Genomic DNA, 16,993 nt, shown 5'->3' with positions numbered 1-16,993 from the left:
ATTCCTTTCACTCAACCTCACTTCGTTCGGAGATAGACACTGTGCCACTGATCCTCGTCCATCTGTAATTAGCCCTGGGCAAAGTTCCTCTTGACAATGAAGAAGGACATCATAAGAAGAGCAGCGCAAGTCATAAAGACGGCGTTTCGATGTCCATCTCCTGTTTCTTCGTTAGCAACGATTCCGATACTTGGACTTATCCTAGGAACTTACCCTCTTCATCCAAGCTATGCGCCACGACAACAAACACGTTGAGAGGTAGCCTCAGCAGACTGTACACGCGACCACGCACCCCGTCCTCGACAACCTGACTCTTCAGGAAGGACATGCTTGGGAAGTAGGCTCCAATGCTGGCCTCAACCATGCACAGCGCCCAAAACAACAACTTCTCATTGTCCAGCACGACTGCTCCGGACAGACAGCAGCTCACCACAAGCACGACCAGCATAAGGATAAGCGATGTCGTCTCCTTGGAGTGTGTTTTTGTGTAGAGCGAGAAGAAGGAAGATCCAGCCATCATAGCGCACATGAAGCTGGAGAAGATGAGCCCGAAAGGCAGTTCCTCGTCTGAGCCAGCCTTGGTTCGCGCGCTCTTCAGCGCAGCAGACCAGAAGAACACAAAGAGGTACATGGCTCCCTCGAAGAAGGTCGACGTCAGGCCTAATGACAGGATTCGCATATCGGCCAGAATCATCTGGATGCCGCTCTTGACCTCGGCGAGTGATGTTGTTGCCGGGCCATGCTGCTTTGTTCCGTAGTTCTCGCTCCACCCCTTCAAGATCAACCACATGGCCGCCCCGGAGCAGACCACACTTGCCATGAAAGGCCAGACGCGGCCACCCAGCGAGTTGACCAAGATGTCACCAATGACGCCAGACATGATTGCAACGATGGAGCTGATGGTGGTCATGTTGCCAAAGATGGAGCCTAGTTTGAGGTTCGTCCGCGAAAGACCACGCTGGTTGTATTCCGTAATCAGCCAGGCCTCGAACACACTGTACAGAAGTGTCGTCGAAACACCGCCGGCGAATCGGCCGAGAAATAGGATGAAGAGGTTGTCGGTAAGCATCGTCAGGCAGGTGAGGATGTAGGTAGCGCAGTACGTAAGGCAGGCAAGGCGGCGGCCGTATCGATCTGCCAGCTCGCCAGCAAAGGACGCGGAAATGGCGCCAGACACGAAGCCTGCAGCGTAAAGAGCAGCCACGACCCTCTCGGGGATGTTCTTCTCGTATCTGTAGATGGCATAGATATGGGGGCCCTGTCCCTATGTTAGTCTGATTGATTCCAAGATAGTGGTCGCACTGCGCATTACCTGGAGCCAATCCGCTGCCATTGCCAGGGCGTAGACCGGGAAGAAGTCCAGCTGGAATTGGCGGACTGCATTTTGAGATTCGACGGGCGAAGAGAGCAGTTGCTGATGCTCGACATCTCCTCCGTCGGAACCCTCCTCTGAGTCGGCAGCCTCCTGCTTCAGCTCCTCGATGACTTCTTGTTCCTGGCGCTTGTACTGCTGGTAGAGCAGATACCCGTTGCCCGCCGCAAAAACGGCCAGGTTTATCTGGTAGAAAGCCATTTTACCGCAAATGTGACTTTCCAAGTTGTGTAGAAAGGTAAAGTCTTGTTTGTAGAGCTTGTGGGACGTTGGATCGGTATAATAAGGCTGTCGACGCGGCAGACCAGCATTCCACGAGCCAAGTATCAGTAGGCGTCGCGTATCTTGGGATATCCTGACATTCGTGGTGTCTCAGCTGCCCTTTGGTCGGTGGCGCCTCAGCTTGGCATTTATTGGAGGAAGCTGGAGCGTACTGAAATGATGGAAGAGACAGAGGCCCAGAATCGATGTCGAGGGAAGACTATCACATTGTAACAAGAATGGCAAGGGGCAGTCGCTTCTTTCTTTGGTGCCTTCTCTCCCATCGGCACGGTACCTGCGGACCTGCGTTATGCCAATTGCACTTGCCAAACATCAATCGGCAAGCAGCTGCGACGGCTTGCCTTAGGTAGGCTTCCCTGTCTGGAAACGGATGAAAAAGAGGACAGGTTCGTCAACATGGGACGCCATGCTGATTCAGTGGCTTGGCTGCGCTATTGAATCTGTAACGCGGCCCCTACAGTTGTACCTGCCGAGACTGCCATTCTCTGCGTGCGATCTGCCGGTCCCCTAATTCCCCTTCCTGATAGAGTTTGGCTGGCTTGGTATCCTGAGTTTAACCCAAATGTTGCTGCCACCGCGGCTGTTCCAAACCAGCGGAGACAGATCCAGCGTGTACTGCGTACGGACGGGAGGGAGAAAGTTGTGACCAATGAGACGTCGTCCGTAGCTTCCAGCTTGGCACCCAGCTCTCGGCCCAAGCTTGAAATGAGAAAGGAAGTGTTGGTGGCGGACACTAGCCACACTCAGCTGTTCACCATGAACTGATCGAAGGACACTTGACTATTGTACTATGTACTTGGATCGTACCTGCACATTCCTTTCGATTGGCACGTAAGAAGACGGCGTGTTGTCTCGCGTATCGAAGCCTAGAAAAGGGACAGGAAGGGAGAGAAGCGGCATGCAGACTTGCGAGCAAAGCCTCCCTCGAATGCCCCCCGCACTCACATAGAGCTGGTTGAAAGCATGTAGGGCAATTTCACCACCCCTCAGCTCAATGGCAAGTATGGGAGACCGCACATTGCATTGGATGAAATGAAAGAAAGAAAGACCCGCAAGGGATGCACGAAAATCGCCGTGAATCGGCGTCGAAGTTAAGTGCGTATTTCACCAAACCATGTCTGGTGTAAGGCATGTCTCGTCGCACCGATACCCGGCCGCCGGTATGTCAGGATGCTGCCGGCCATAACGGCTCGGGTTTCAATCGACAGGTCTCCAGAATTCTCACCAGAAACGGGTGGGGAGCGATTGGACGCGGGCCCAATGCGTTCGGGGGCAACGGCCGGAGCCCCGAAGGACCCCTACGGCGCCCTTCCGGACACGTGGACATATCCCGGCCCACGGCGTCACGGCGACAGCGATACTGGGGACTGTCCACGCGGCAGATGCAGTCCACATTCTTCCATGTTCCTGGTAGAAGTTACTCGGACCTGGCCGTAGCCAGTCCGGAGCCTCCAAGCTGCTCCGAGGATCGTAGACCCACCGAACGGACGGGGCTGGGGGGCAGTGCTTCCATTGGAATTACGCGGATTCGAGAAGCTTAGGTCGCAGTGGGCAAGGCGGAGAAGAGTTTGGCGGTGTCCAGGACGCGTGGAACCCTCGTAACATTTGTCCACAGCACGAACAAACACGACGCAACGGAAGCGTGCCAGCGACTAGGATCCGGGACATTGACAGCCCGACCGGAGCGACGGCGTGCCGGGATGGGTATCGGTGTGCCGTAATAGCAAATCTGGCAAAGTCCTTCCAACCATCAGATCAGTGGGAGGCTGGGGGCCTAGGGCCATGGGCGCCATCCCCTGGCCCCGAGTAGGTACCCAAGGATTGTATGCTCCAACGGCCTCAAACTTTGAGGGTGCTCTTGAGAGTTCACGCACCAAGTGACGGGGGCTTCAAGACTGGCCAAAGTAAGACTGGCGCACTGGATAGAAGGGAAGCTTCGGCGCCGGCTTGGGGAAAGCTGCTAAACCTGAATAGCTGTGCGGCTGAGCTTGCTGAGTTGGATCAGAGGACGGCGGCAAGTAGAGGTGCTCCCTGTCTGACCTATTGCACGACCACGGGGCTTAGCATGGCTGCTGTGCTACGCCTCGCGACGGCTGGTTTCCATTCAGTGAGGTATTGTGGGAACAAGATTATCTCGCGTAGGGTTAGTAGGGTACGAGGCATGGCTCGGAACGAGAGGTCTCCCTCACCCAACTGTCTGCAGATGGCGTCCTCGGGTTCAAGTCTTGATGTATCTCGCAGGTAGTCGTACGAGGATGGGATTGCAGGTACAGCTGTGGCATCGGTCGGTCTTCCAGCTGGTGCTCTCGAGACGGGAAAAGATTGACGTGAGCAAGGCTTTTTGCTTCTTTGGCAGCGAGGGCGAAGAAGGGGTGAGGCCTCTTGCATCTGCATCAATATTCTGTAAGGTCGAGCGCTAAGCGGAATGCTGACGTATCCAGAGAATTCGAACACGAATGTCTCGTTGGAAACTGAAAGCCCAGTTCACTGTGCAGCCATACATCTTGAGCGCTTCCGTGAGGAACATACTGTGTAAAGGGACAAGGAGGGCGAGGGCAAGGGAAGACTTTGGATGGCAATGACTATCTATCTTATCTTAGTAACGGAAGGTGCCTTTCGATGTTCTTACTTCCTGCCATTTGGCAAGGCGGGAGGGAAATTGGCAGGAACCCAAGCTTCTCAAGTGCTGACGAACCCAAGGTCCCTTCTTACCTTACTTCTTGCTTCCTTGACCTGGCGGGGTACCTTAGCCACAAGAGAAAGAAGAACCAGGAAAGAGAGGGGAAACGCGAGATGCTTGCCTATCTACGAGGTATGTTTCCGTAGGCTACCTTAAGGCTTCCCCTAGTTACAGTTACACCACTCACCCCCACGTTCCTCCCCAGATACGATTACCAGGACAAAGGAAAGAGCCGTGGGTTCGCGATTGATCCGACGTACCTTACCTTCGAGCACTTCTGGGCCAGATTTACCAAGGAAAGGGAAGTAGACTGGCAAAGAAAATGGCAGCACTTTTCGATCTCTGAACTGATGCCTCCGATTCCCGAGTTGTCATGACCCAGCCCGAAGGAAAAGCTACCGGCCAGACAAGGTCTTACAGACGGCGAGCTGCAGGTGCGGATGCCTCCCCGGCGTCAAGGGCACATCATGTACCTCGAGGTACTTGGTGCTGCGTATGGAGTACCCGTACGGAGTACACTCAATTCCCAAAGTCCTACGTCAAAAGTCCTGCATTGCAATCCTACCACTACCTAGGTAGGTATGTAGGTCCAGTCAGACTCATCCCTTCCATTGAATCCTGGCCCTGAGACGCCTTGCTCGTCTGCTTCTCTAGTTTCTACTAGGCCCCTCAATAATTCTCAGGGTTCGAAGAGCCAGTATCCAGAGACACAATCCCTCATTGCTCGTCATAGGTTCCATGGCACTATGATCATTGGGCGTTGATAGTGCTCGTGTTCCTATACAGATACAGATAAGGCGAGCTGTGCCCCATGACGCTTCCATAAAGTCCTTGACTGACTTTGGCCACAGACATCCGATGGTTGACACCTGAAGCCCTGGAGTTCCTGCAAAAGGACTCAGCCAAACATGAATAGATGTTGCCGGATTTCTGGGTCCCAACTCCCCGCAGCGAGGTATCGTCGCAGACCGACGATTAAGTCCATACCCTGTCTTAGTTGTCCCATTTCCCAACGCCTAGCAGATTCGCAACCACGCATCGGGAATCCCGTCCCCAGTTTTCTCCACGAAAGTCACATCAGCATGTTCCCTGCCCTAACAGCTGGCGCTGGCTCGTCAGAGCGTGTCAGCTGTCAGACACCTCTGACGGGAACAGCAGGGCTAAGGTAATTAATTGTTTATTCCTTTGCAGGCACCAAGATTGCGGTCGACTGGCTGTCCTTGATGCCAGGTCTTCCCACGGGCCGTTTCAGTGTGATCGCTTGCGTCCTTCATCATCAAGGTACAGCAAGTATCCGCCCGGGGTTGAGACATTGATATCCAGCTGGAGCTTCGCCGTCAACCTTGTCATGTCTTGTCATTCTACGGGGGTGGGGATGGGCAGACAAAAAACCCCGACAGACGTCGTCCAATGTTTTGGGGTTCTTTGAGTCTCTGACACGGACACCAGCGAGAAACCAGTCTCGAGATGCCTCGTGTAGATGGCTACGGCCCCCTCCTCCGCCCGGGTCCCAGACGTTGACAACGGCGACGGAAGACGGGACGAAACCCGTCGGTGATCTGATCTGGCCGCAGACGAGACGAGAGCTGGCCAGTCAAGCACTCCAAGGAAGGTATCCTATTCAGCTAGGTATCGCACGATGCTTTGTGTGCTGAGATGCAAGTAGTGTGTGTTCTGTACCACTTGGAGGTGGGAAGGTCCTGCAATACATGTTCGTCGTACATGGATGGATACGTTGGAGGTACACACAGAGCCCAACTCGGTACTTTGTGTGTTCCTTACACACTTGCGAAGTGAGCTCTTAGGAAGTACACATGGGGCTCCAGTGCTCTGCAGCCAGTCTGAACCGGCGCAGTCCAATCCAGAGGCAGCATTTGGGGCCATTGGGCGCCCTCTCAGCCTTACACTGCCCAGAAAGCGACCCGAGGGGGGGTTCCTCCACCTAGCGCACCCGCAGCTCGTTTTAGTGCCATCAGCTGGCTGGCGGGAGTATTCGTGGGTACCTTAGCAACAGCATCGCCGGACCACCGTCTGGCTGAGGATCCCGGTCGATGTCACTTTCGCAGTTGATGGCAGCAGAGAGTGACATGTGTCGTCGGAAGGGTTCCCCACTCCAGGTACACAGTTGACAGTCATCGCACAGGACTTCCTTTCGCACCTCACCTCAAGGTTTCCTTCCATGTTGGATGCGCCAAAACGGGGGACACAGGGCAGCAAGCAAGCAAGCAAGCAAGCAAGCACTCGTTGGAACATGGGCTGGGACCAAGGAAAGTGTGAGGGCGAGGGCGAGGGCGAGGGCAAACGGGGTGGTCCTTTGAAGCAAAGCGAGACCGTAAAACAGAACGAAACGAGACGAGACAATTCAATTTGGCCAGCAGAAGGACTAAGAAACAGCTAGCTTTTTGTATCCGTACGGATAGATGGGCAGGCAGGATATCCAAGACCATACTCGAGTACCCTTGAATAAGACCAAAACAATGTAATCCTCAACAGGTTGGCCTATCAGTCTTGATTCCTTGACCAGAGAGAAGCTGAATACCTAGCACAACGAACAGCAGCAGGCTATGGCTTCTCTCCCTCTCATGGTGGCTTCATCTTGTTTACCTCACCTTACCTTAGTGCACCAGTGTGTGCTACCTCCTGCTCGTGTTGCTCTTACGGATTCCATACCTGGACACCCGACCCCGCGTCCAGCCGCCCAGCCCACCTTTGCGTGAGCCTCTTTCTCCTCCAGGTTGTCTCTACCTAGGCACCTAGCGACGAAGGAAGGAAGCGTCTCGTACCGCCCATGGTCGCTTTCCCTCGTCGCCCTCCTCTGCATGCCTAGCCCGCCTTCCTGCCTGCTTGCTTCATCCACAGCTCATCGTCACCGTTTCCGACTTCCGAATCTCACCTTCTTCGACATTTTCAACTCATCGTCTTTCACTGCAGCACTTTGCACCCTTGTTTTCGTCTTCTTCAATACACCGTCAGCAAGCAACGCATGCTTACCGTCCCGCACCTGAGCTACATCAAGGTCTCATCTACGCCAGACAGCTTTCCTTTCTCACCAAGGCAGAGTAAGCGAGCGAAGGGCTGAAAAGGTACCTATCCGTAAGTATTCATTCACCTGTATCCGTACATTTTGTTGCTTTCCCGGGTGCCTCACAACTGCAAGTCTTCCTGCTCCTGTTGCTTGTCGTCGTCTTGGCCAAAAGAAAGAGACAGAAGAGCTCCCATCTTAATCCACCAACCCAATTCACCATCCCCGTCGTCCATCAGAACTTACCTTACCTTACCTTGTTGAATCCTCTCACATCTGCTCGCATTCACTCATACGCAGTCTCTCTTCAACTGGTCCCGCACTCTCCCACACACTCTCTCTCAAAATCAATCCCCTTCGCTTTCTTTCTCTCTGCCCATTGCCGTGTGCCCTCTGCTATACTACATTACGAATACCTACCTTACTGTTGCTGCTGCTCCTTCCATTGCACCGCTCTGTACGGAGTAGGTACGGCACACCTCAACCCGCATCATCCCAGAAACGGCGGATTCATTCAAGCGCCCACGGTGGTCCACGGTCCACGAAGGACGGCCCACGCTGCACGCTCCACCCCCTCCACCCCCCCATTCCCAGCAAGCACCGCATTCTATTTTCTCACTCCTTCCCACTTCTTTTTTTTTTCTCCCCCTTCGCCTTCCCGTCTTTCGTCTTCGTTCTCGTCCTGTCAAGCTCCGAGCCCCGTTGCGCCAAGCAGCAGCAGCAGCAGCAGCAGCAGCAGCAGCAGACCCGGCAGGCCCAGCAGCTGTGTGAGAGAGAGAGAGAGAGAGAGAGAGAGAGAAAGAGTCCTATGATTTCTGGTCCCTTTTCCAGACCTACAGAAAAAGGTTCTTAGCCAAGTCCTAAAAAAGGGTTCTTGACTTTTTCTCTGCTGACCTAAGAACCGTGACTTGACCTGCGTCTGACTTGAAAGTTGACCGGGACGGACCACCACTGCCTACTACCAAAAAATCACCACCCACCCCCTCCCCCTCCTCCTCTTCACTCCCCCCAACCCCGACACCCCAGCCCAAAAGTCCAAGCCCAAGCCCAGCAGCCGCAGCAACAAGTCCTAAAAGTCTAAGCCCAGGCCATCCAATCCATCATCCCGCCGATTATTACTCGAGTACGACCAAGAGCACCACCACCACCACCACCACCACTACTACCACCACCACCGCTCCTCTCTGCTGCTCTGCTCTGCTCTGCTCTGCTGCACCGCACCACACGCCCGCACCCGCACGGCTGCCGACGCCCTGCAACCCAAATCGATATACCCTCTGCTGGTCCTGCCCACCTTGGGCCCTCGCTTTTCTCCCTCTTCTCCTCCCCGACTCAGTAATCCCATATGAGCTTTTCCAACTCCCGCCTGAAAGGCTTTGGTTTCGGCAAACGCAAGTCAACTGCTAGTATCCAGACACCCGATCCGAACCAAACCCCAAGCCCGACCCCTCCTCCTCAGGGTGGTCACCCCTCCGGTGCCCCTCAAATACCGCAACAGATTCCCGTCCGCCCAGGCTCCATTGCCTCGACCTCTTCCACTTCAATCGCTCCCATGAATCAACACCCAGGCGCCGGTAACCGGCCTCCGAGCTACTCGGCCAACTTTCCTCAAGGCGGTCCTCCTCCCATGGGTCGCACCAGCCCCATGACGGGTCAAGGTCCGGCTCGCACCCCGCCTTCGCAGATGGTTGGCGGTCCTCCTCCCATCAACACTGGTGCTCCCGTCGCCGGTTACCCCCCTCAGCTTCCTCCCATCGGCGGTCAGGGACACCCCATGGGCGGTCCTCCTCAGTACGGCGGCGGCGGCGGCGGTGGCTATCCTCCCCCGGGGGGTCCTCCTCAAGGTGGGCCCATGGCACAGTACCAGCGAGGCGGCAGCGCGGCCGAGGTGGAAGGCAACAGCAGGAGTAAGGCTCAGCTGATTGTCGGTATCGATTTCGTACGTGGACTCTTGGCATCAAGACAATGTTTGTCATATGCCGCCTTGCTGACATGACCCACAGGGTACGACTTTCTCCGGTGTGGCGTTTGCTTTTGCGACAAACAACGAAGCCAAGGAAGACATTATAACAGAATGGCCTGGCGCTGGTTCATACACGAAGCAAAAGGTAGGAAGAACTTAGGGGTCCCCAGACATAGACAAAGCGTGATGCGTTTTGCTCTTGTACTTTGCTGACGCTCTTTTGTCTCTCTAGATCCCCACGGTTCTCTACTACGATCAGTACCAGAAGGTTGTTGGCTGGGGTCCCGACATCGCCGACGCCCTCGCCCCTACTGGATACCCAAAGCCCGGCGTGCAAAAGGTCGAGTGGTTCAAGCTGCAGCTCATGCTGTCCGGCAACACATATATCGACCCCATCAACCTGCCTCCTCTGCCTCCTGGAAAGTCCGAAATCGATGTTGCGGCCGACTATCTGTTCAAGCTCCGCCAGGCTATGCGCTCGGCTCTGCAAAAGACTCTCGGTGAAGTATTCAATCGTGAGGAGCGGAACATTCGTTACTATCTCACCGTCCCTGCCATTTGGAACGATGCAGGAAAGGCCGCCACCAGAGCTGCTGCTATCCAGGCCGGTTTCCTGAGAGACGAAAACGACAACCGGCTGACGCTAGTTTCCGAGCCCGAAGCTGCTGCTATTTTCTGTTCCAAGACGGGACTCTTGAACCTCAAGGTCCACGACGCCGTGCTGATTGTCGATTGTGGCGGTGGTACTGTCGATTTGATCGCGTACGAAGTCGAGGAGGAGAACCCCTTCACCGTTGCCGAGTGCACGGCAGGATCTGGTGATTCTTGCGGTTCAACAGCGCTGAATCGCAACTTCAGCAACATCCTCCGCACCAAGATTCGCAAGATGAAGCTCCCCGACGGATCCAAGACGGCCGGCCGCGTGTACGCCAAGTGCATCATGGACTTTGAGAACCGTATCAAGGCCGATTTCCGCAACAACGGCCAGAAGTGGGCTGTCGACGTTGGTATCGAGGCCGAGTTCCCCGAGGCCGGCATCGAGGAGGGCTACATGACGTTCACCAACGAGGAGATTCTGCAGTGCTTCGAGCCCGTTGTTAACCGCATTCTCGAACTCGTCAGAAACCAGATCATTGCCATCCAGGCCCAGAACCGGACGTTGCAAAACATTCTCGTTGTTGGTGGATTCGGTGCCTCCGAGTATCTCTTCCAGCAGATCAAGCTCCACGTTCCTCCCCAGTTCCAGTCCAAGGTCGTCCGTCCCATGGACTCCGTGGCCGCTATCGTCAAGGGTGCTGTTACTGCCGGCATCACCGAGCGCGTCGTCACACACCGTGTTGCCCGTCGTCACTACCTCATGGCCACCTTGCAGCCCTTTAAGGAAGGATACCATCCCGAGGCCTACCGTGTGCCATCCCTCGATGGCAAGGACCGCTGCAAGTTCACCCGTCAAATCTTTGTGCAAAAGGGTCAAAAGGTCAAGATTGGCGAGCCTGTCAAGGTCTCGTTCTTCCGTCAAGTTGCACCAGGTGCGACGCTCATGTACGAGGATATTCTGTACGCCTGCGATGATGATGTTTGCCCTGAGTATACTAAGGATCCTCGTAAGTTCAATAATGGATTTTCACAATTGACCATTGCTAATCTCGGACACAGGCATCAAGGAAGTTGTCACCCTGACTTCGGACCTGTCGCGGAAGAACCTAGAGAAGGACTTTGAGAGAATGGACACACCACAGGGCACATTTTACCGTGTCTACTTTGACATTTACCTGACGCTCGACGGATCCGAATTCAGCGCAGAACTGGTGTGCCAAGGCGAGGTCATGGGCCGCTGCAGAGCGCGCTTCAGGTAAAGACGGTGTCGGAAGAAAGAGGGGAGAGAGAGGGGGAGAGGGGGGAGAGCGAGAGACTGATAATGTTTGCTTGCTTGCATTGGGCATTTCGTTTCCATACACTCGGATGATACCTCGAAAAGGTGATGGGGCCCAGAAGGACAGCCCCGAGGCTGATAATGGCCGAGAGTACATATCACGAAGAGACCTCCCAGAACAGATGACTGGAAGACGAGGATTGGATTTTGGAGGTTTTTATGACGCGGAAGGATTATGGCCTATTGTCAAGTGTTGTAGACGCACGACACTCCCCGCTTGGGAGAAATCAAGATTTTTTTCAAAAGACTACAGTTTCCTGACGGGGTTGTAGGGAGATCCACCCAAGTCCGGGGAAAGGTCGTATCCAAGCCTGATGAAGCCATCACCCTTCATTCCAACTGCCCAGACCCTAAGGTTCACACTCACACACCGTTGGACCTGAGCCGGTTTAGTTATTGGATTTTGAAGGTCTTCCGTAAGGGGGAAGGGATCTGAGCTTCTGCATTTTTTTTGGCTGTAATTGCGGAATACATGGGAACTTGCTATAGGTAGGTATATATCTAACCAGCTCTTAAGCAAATTTTGTTTGGTCGACCAGAACAAGACTTGCCAAGAATTGTGTTTTGCGAGCTGGGAGCGCCACGTGGAGTGGAGGATCATGGATGCCGGCTAGCGGTTTTCGGGATCAAAACACACCCTAATCCTGTATCCTTACTTGTGAGGGACCAAGTCCTCTGTTTTGGCGAAGGTTTATGACCAAGTTCATGATGGCTAAGAGCAACGTTGTGGGGGCTATGCCGAAAGATAAGACAGCGACTGACCTGATGTATTTTTGAGGGGAGAACAGCGAGAGACTACTTGAGAGGCTGACCGGTCATAACATGCTCTGACTCAGCCACAGCAACTTCAATGTGTGGAGACTGGAGAAGGCTCCGTCCACTGGCCCAGTTGGTCAACGGCGCGGGGGAGCAAGAGCCAAGCAAGGAAGGCCCTGGTCACTACCGAGCCGAAGTAGACCAGATCAACCCTGGTCAGTGCCAGCGGGAAACCGGGCAGCCAGTTGCTCCTGCGTCATCGTCTGAACATGAGCCGCTGGGAAGTTCGACCCAAGGTCGGGCCCTGCATCTTGCACCTTTCGACAACCGACAGTGGCAGCAGGTAAATGGGACGGGCCAATGCCCCCTCAGTTGGTAAGGTAAGTATGCGGTGATTACAGCAAGTAAAGTACTGTAGTTCAGGAGGTAATGTCATTATGCGATGGTGTGTTCTTCTCTCTTCTTGAACTTCGACATCTCATCAACCTCGGGTCACTCGAGGCTATCGTATGCCACGAAAACCTCTACGTCGTACCCTCCTACAAAACTTGACGACGGTCCCTTTCTGCATCATTAGTGCCAGATAACGCTTGTCTATTAAGCGCGAAAGAAAATAACCTACTTTTCCTTTCCCTGCCCTACGAACCCAGTTCCTGTTCCACCCTTCCGTGCCCGTCCAACCAACCTGCGTCTCCCACCTGGTCGAACTCTGACGCTACATCGCGCGTGCAGGGATAATCAGGAATTGGCCCCTGGATCAGCCAGGCCGATCTCACCTCTGGGCATATCCCGCCGCCCCTTGCTTTTGCTCATTCGCTCTCACGTCGACGCTCCCGTACGTCACTCGGCGCAGGTCCGTCGCAGTCTATTGGTGGGCGTCTGATTGCTCAACATCGTTGGGTGCTGGCGGTCATTATATCTACCTCCAGATCGTCGTTCGAGTACCGCGGAAGCTTGGATCCCTCTGAATCATGAATTGTCACAGCATCCCAGCGTAAACTTACATTGGACCCTTTCAAGTCGACGAATTACACGACTTGTCATCACTCTCAGTTTTGCTATTTCTCTTGGGCTATACCAACGACTTGTCAGAGAAGGCCAGCCTACGAAACCATGAGACCTTCGTCGTCTTCGAGGAGAGGCGACAAGCGACCTTCGAGGACAAGCCAGAGCCTCTTCTTCGCGCTGGCCATATCCTCGCAGCTATCAGCAGCCAACGCTATCGTGTTCCCAAGCTATCATCCCAACTACAAGACCGACTACCTTCAACTGAACAAGCGGTACAACCCCGCCAGACGAGGCCCACCCGAGGACTGGAATGGGAGAATCCCCTTGAAGGTCACCAACTCATGTCCTGACACGATCTGGCCCGGCATCACAACGCAGCATGGCGTCGGTCCTGGAATCGGTGGTTTCGAGCTTGCCTCGGGTGACAGTCGAGACATGTGGGTTGGGCCAACTTGGCAAGGCCGCGCTTGGGGGAGAACCAATTGTACCGTCAATGGAGAGTCGGCAGGCTGCGAGACGGGTGATTGCTTTGGAAAGCTTGACTGTGAATTCAGTGTAAGTCTCGCCCTCTCGAATGCGACAGACGATGGCTAATTAACCTAGGGTGCTGTTCCCGCAACTCTCGCCGAGTTCAACTTGGCCGGCGGTGTCTCTGGACGCCAAACGTTTTACGATATCTCCCTGGTCGATGGCTACAACATCCCTGTGGGCATCAACTACATCCCCGCCGAGAACACCACTTATATCCCGCCAAATCTGACCAACTGTGCCTGCATCGCAACGACAGGCTTCCTGTCACAACGCGCGGCAAGCGGCACCGTCTACACCAACAGCACATACCCTGTTCCTTGGGAACCGACTGAGTCCAACGAGAGTTCCAAGGACTGGTGCCCATGGCCACTGCTATCCAACCCGCCAGACAAGCCCGGCGACGGTGTCTATCCCTATCCCGATGACAATATTCAGCGTCCGACCTTCAGCCCGTGCAAGAGCCAATGCGCGGCCACGAACTCGGATCACGACTGTTGTATAGGCAAATGGCATGACCCCAATAAGTGCAAGCCAGGCTTGTACTCCAGACACGCCAAGGCCCTGTGCCCCGACGCATACAGCTTCGCCTTTGACGACCAAACATCGACCTTCATCATCCCATCAGGCGGCGGCTGGGAGGTTGTCTTCTGCCCCGCTGGAAGGAGCACTAACATTCTCCGGACCATGGGACCGCAGCTGTTCGAGCTCGCGAGCGCCGGGTTCCTGAGCCAGAAGAACCTGGACCTGGTTAAGAATCAATCCTACATAGAGTCTGAGAGCGAAAAGAACGCTGCTCCAGGCCTGGCCTCGTCGTCTCTGTGGGCCATCTGTGCGGCGGCTACAACCGCTGCCATGCTGTTGGGTTGGTAGATGCCTTGGAGTTGTTTGCTTTGCTTTTTGCTTTCTCTGGAATAAGCACGACGGGGCTGGACCCACGTAATCTGCCGTGCTTCTTTGCAAGTTTGGGGCTTTTTTGGCATTGGGATACCCTGGAATGATTGTACGAGGCATGGACGATAGACGCATGGCGCAAGACGATGATACAGAGGCTCAACAGTGTGAGCTAGAAGACACCACAACCGCAACCTTCCTTTCGAGTACCTAGAAGACTTATACCCATGATAAATACAATACACTTCATACTTTATAGAGACTGTGCTTTTCATGAATGGGGCGACCATGAGAAGCCGCCGTCATCCTATGCGTTCCGAATGAGGACCACAAGATCGTGACCAGGTTTCTAATCATTGAGGAAACAAACGTTTACCGAAGCTTACTTGCAAGCTCAGCTACCGGTAGTTGTGTGCGACAAGCGGAGAGTTTTAACCTTTCGGAAGGGAACCGACGGAGACGAGATCCGCCGCCTCGGAGTCGGGGTAGTTTGTGCATATATCGTTATCAGGTATGCTCTCAGCTCAGAAGGACTTTTTGCTTAGATAGATCCAAAAGTAGGCATGAATCCATCATGCTCTACGCCTGAACGGGAACACCTTGACTTGACAACTACTGGAAAATCTGGATTGCAATAATGTACCTCGAAAAAAGCTCGGCTCAATGTTCCCGACTCTGTTTGTCTATCCCCATCTCGCTCCATCTCTCCATCTCATGGTACTTGTGACGTGTTTTTCTGTTTTCTGTCTTTCTCGTGAGATGAAAGCCGCCCAAAAAAAAAAACACCTTGACCCATGAATCGTGACACTGGAAAAAAAAGTCTAACAGTTGTGAAATTCTTTTCTTTCTCTTTCCTTACATCGCCTCTTTCCTTCTCGTCTCTCTCTCCATACTCCGTACTGCCGTGTTGTTTTTTGTACGTGTCTTGACCCTCGCCTCTTCCTACCCCCCGTCATCTAATGCGAAGGGGTTGTTGGGAAGAGGCGAGGGGTTGACATGGAACAGATGTACCGGCGAAAAAAGGGCAACCAACTTGTGCTCGAAATCTGCAAAGTCCTCCCTCTTCTCTGCCTTTCACCGTGAGGTCATCAAAACGCCCTTACAACCATAAGACTTCAGCCCTTGCGCGCGGCACGCTCCCTCCGTCTCCGATCCCACTCGGCCCTCTCCTCGTCATCACTACCACTAAACTCGGCATCATCGTCACTCTCCTCGTCGTGGGCGTACCCCGCAGGCACAGGCGGCGCAGCAGAATTAGGAATCGCAGGAGGCGCACCGGGGGGCGCCGACGCCGGCGGCGCACCACTCGCACCGCTCTTGCTCTTCTTGCCCGCGGACGAAGAGTCCACGTTGATAAAGTCGCCCGCGTTGAGCGAGGCGTACTCGTGCTTCTGGATGAGTTCGCGGAGGGCCGGGTTGCGGGGATCGACGAGCTGGAGGGGGGTGAGGCCGCCCTTGTTCTTGATGCGTGGGCTGGAGCCGGCTTCGAGCATCATGTCGACGAGGGCGTTGCCGAATTCGCGGTTGGCTTGGGATTCGTTGTTGATCCAGCGGATGGCGCTGTGGAGGGGTGTGTCGCCTTCTTGGCGGTTGATGGGGTCGCATTCAAAGTTTGGTTGGTCGAGGAGGAGGTCGATTATGTCGTCTGTGGGAGGGTATTAGAATTAGCATTCTGCCTTTATATAGTTATGAGGGGGATGGTGTGAGAGAGGAAGAAAGTCGGCGGTGTTGAGGGAAGTTTCGAGTGTCGAGATGAAGTGCGTGATGGCAAGACGTACAGTTCCCTCGGGAGGCAGCTTCGTGGTAGAGGTGGTTTCCCATGACGGTGGTGGTCTCGTTCAGGATGCGGGAGAGCTCATTCTCGTCCTTGATGCCGGCGATGACGTCGTTGAAGAGTTCAGTGTTGTCGCGCCGCGCGGCCTCGATGAGGAGTTCCTTGACGGAGGCGCCCTGCAGGTATCGTGTCAGCTCTTTACTTTACATTTCTCACGAGGGGAATGCTTCGGTGTGGTGGAGAAGTGGGCGAACGAACCTCGTGCTCCTCGTGATCCCCTGCCATGGTTGTGGAGTTGTGTATGTGTGTGGGTGTGGGTGTGCGGTTTTGTTCACGACGAGGCTATCGTGGGGATGGAGGCGTTCTCGGGGACGAAGGGGAAATGACGAGGGTTTGCTGTTGCCGTGCTGTGCTGTGCTGGGTAAGGAAGGTGGTGTTTCGAATTGGCCTTCCGTGCTGGGTCGGGGAGACGTCGCTTTTGGTGGGGTTCGTGGATCGGAGGTCACGGCGGGAAGGAGTTGAGGTAGAAAGGACGGTGAGGGGTAAAAAGTATGTAGTGGTGCCCTGGTGGTCGTTCTTTTCTCAAGGTGCGTTATCGTTGGGGGGAAGTGAGGGGCGATAGGCCAGGTACGAAGGGCTCGTCCAGGGCGGTGAATGTGTGAGGTTGCGGAAGAAGAATACCGCACAGTGGATGAAAGAGGAAGAAAGTGAGTCGCGCAACGTCCGATCGCGCTGTGAGGTAGATCTGGGTTCGGGGAGATGTTGCGAGTCGTCACTTGAA

At 54.5% G+C, this 16,993-nt stretch overlaps 7 protein-coding genes across 7 annotated transcripts; 4 read left to right on the top strand and 3 right to left on the bottom strand.

The window, feature by feature from the left end:
- Positions 1-68: 68 nt before the first annotated feature.
- On the bottom strand, positions 69-1,573 carry CLUP02_09197 (major facilitator superfamily transporter; the record flags this gene model as incomplete). Its single annotated transcript, XM_049288176.1, has 3 exons — positions 69-160; positions 214-1,258; positions 1,313-1,573. The coding sequence occupies 3 exons, from the start codon at positions 1,571-1,573 to the stop codon at positions 69-71; spliced, it is 1,398 nt and encodes a 465-aa protein (XP_049145320.1).
- A 1,195-nt stretch (positions 1,574-2,768) lies between these two features.
- CLUP02_09196 (uncharacterized protein) lies at positions 2,769-5,250 on the top strand (the record flags this gene model as incomplete). Its single annotated transcript, XM_049288175.1, has 11 exons — positions 2,769-2,818; positions 2,871-3,124; positions 3,211-3,460; positions 3,533-3,766; positions 3,858-4,026; positions 4,096-4,170; positions 4,355-4,466; positions 4,509-4,639; positions 4,724-4,847; positions 4,989-5,093; positions 5,186-5,250. The coding sequence occupies 11 exons, from the start codon at positions 2,769-2,771 to the stop codon at positions 5,248-5,250; spliced, it is 1,569 nt and encodes a 522-aa protein (XP_049145319.1).
- A 100-nt stretch (positions 5,251-5,350) lies between these two features.
- CLUP02_09195 (uncharacterized protein) lies at positions 5,351-6,470 on the bottom strand (the record flags this gene model as incomplete). The annotated part of the gene is made up of 7 exons (XM_049288174.1): positions 5,351-5,428; positions 5,530-5,594; positions 5,646-5,676; positions 5,737-5,920; positions 5,973-6,092; positions 6,149-6,276; positions 6,360-6,470. 7 exons carry the CDS (start codon positions 6,468-6,470, stop codon positions 5,351-5,353), a joined length of 717 nt encoding a protein of 238 aa, XP_049145318.1.
- A 2,231-nt stretch (positions 6,471-8,701) lies between these two features.
- CLUP02_09194 (uncharacterized protein) lies at positions 8,702-11,175 on the top strand (the record flags this gene model as incomplete). The annotated part of the gene is made up of 4 exons (XM_049288173.1): positions 8,702-9,295; positions 9,360-9,464; positions 9,552-10,923; positions 10,976-11,175. 4 exons carry the CDS (start codon positions 8,702-8,704, stop codon positions 11,173-11,175), a joined length of 2,271 nt encoding a protein of 756 aa, XP_049145317.1.
- A 1,946-nt stretch (positions 11,176-13,121) lies between these two features.
- CLUP02_09193 (thaumatin family protein) lies at positions 13,122-14,417 on the top strand (the record flags this gene model as incomplete). Its single annotated transcript, XM_049288172.1, has 2 exons — positions 13,122-13,571; positions 13,620-14,417. 2 exons carry the CDS (start codon positions 13,122-13,124, stop codon positions 14,415-14,417), a joined length of 1,248 nt encoding a protein of 415 aa, XP_049145316.1.
- Positions 14,418-14,541: 124 nt separating this feature from the next.
- On the top strand, positions 14,542-15,076 carry CLUP02_09192 (uncharacterized protein; the record flags this gene model as incomplete). The annotated part of the gene is made up of 4 exons (XM_049288171.1): positions 14,542-14,644; positions 14,732-14,775; positions 14,837-14,926; positions 14,984-15,076. 4 exons carry the CDS (start codon positions 14,542-14,544, stop codon positions 15,074-15,076), a joined length of 330 nt encoding a protein of 109 aa, XP_049145315.1.
- A 477-nt stretch (positions 15,077-15,553) lies between these two features.
- Positions 15,554-16,497, bottom strand: CLUP02_09191 (ankyrin repeat protein; the record flags this gene model as incomplete). The annotated part of the gene is made up of 3 exons (XM_049288170.1): positions 15,554-16,083; positions 16,217-16,388; positions 16,471-16,497. 3 exons carry the CDS (start codon positions 16,495-16,497, stop codon positions 15,554-15,556), a joined length of 729 nt encoding a protein of 242 aa, XP_049145314.1.
- Positions 16,498-16,993: the final 496 nt, after the last annotated feature.

This window comes from Colletotrichum lupini, chromosome 4 (assembly GCF_023278565.1).
Source record: "Colletotrichum lupini chromosome 4, complete sequence".
Classification (NCBI taxonomy): domain Eukaryota; kingdom Fungi; phylum Ascomycota; class Sordariomycetes; order Glomerellales; family Glomerellaceae; genus Colletotrichum; species Colletotrichum lupini.
Note: the sequence above shows the minus strand (reverse complement) of the source record. Positions and strands in the feature narration are given on the sequence as shown.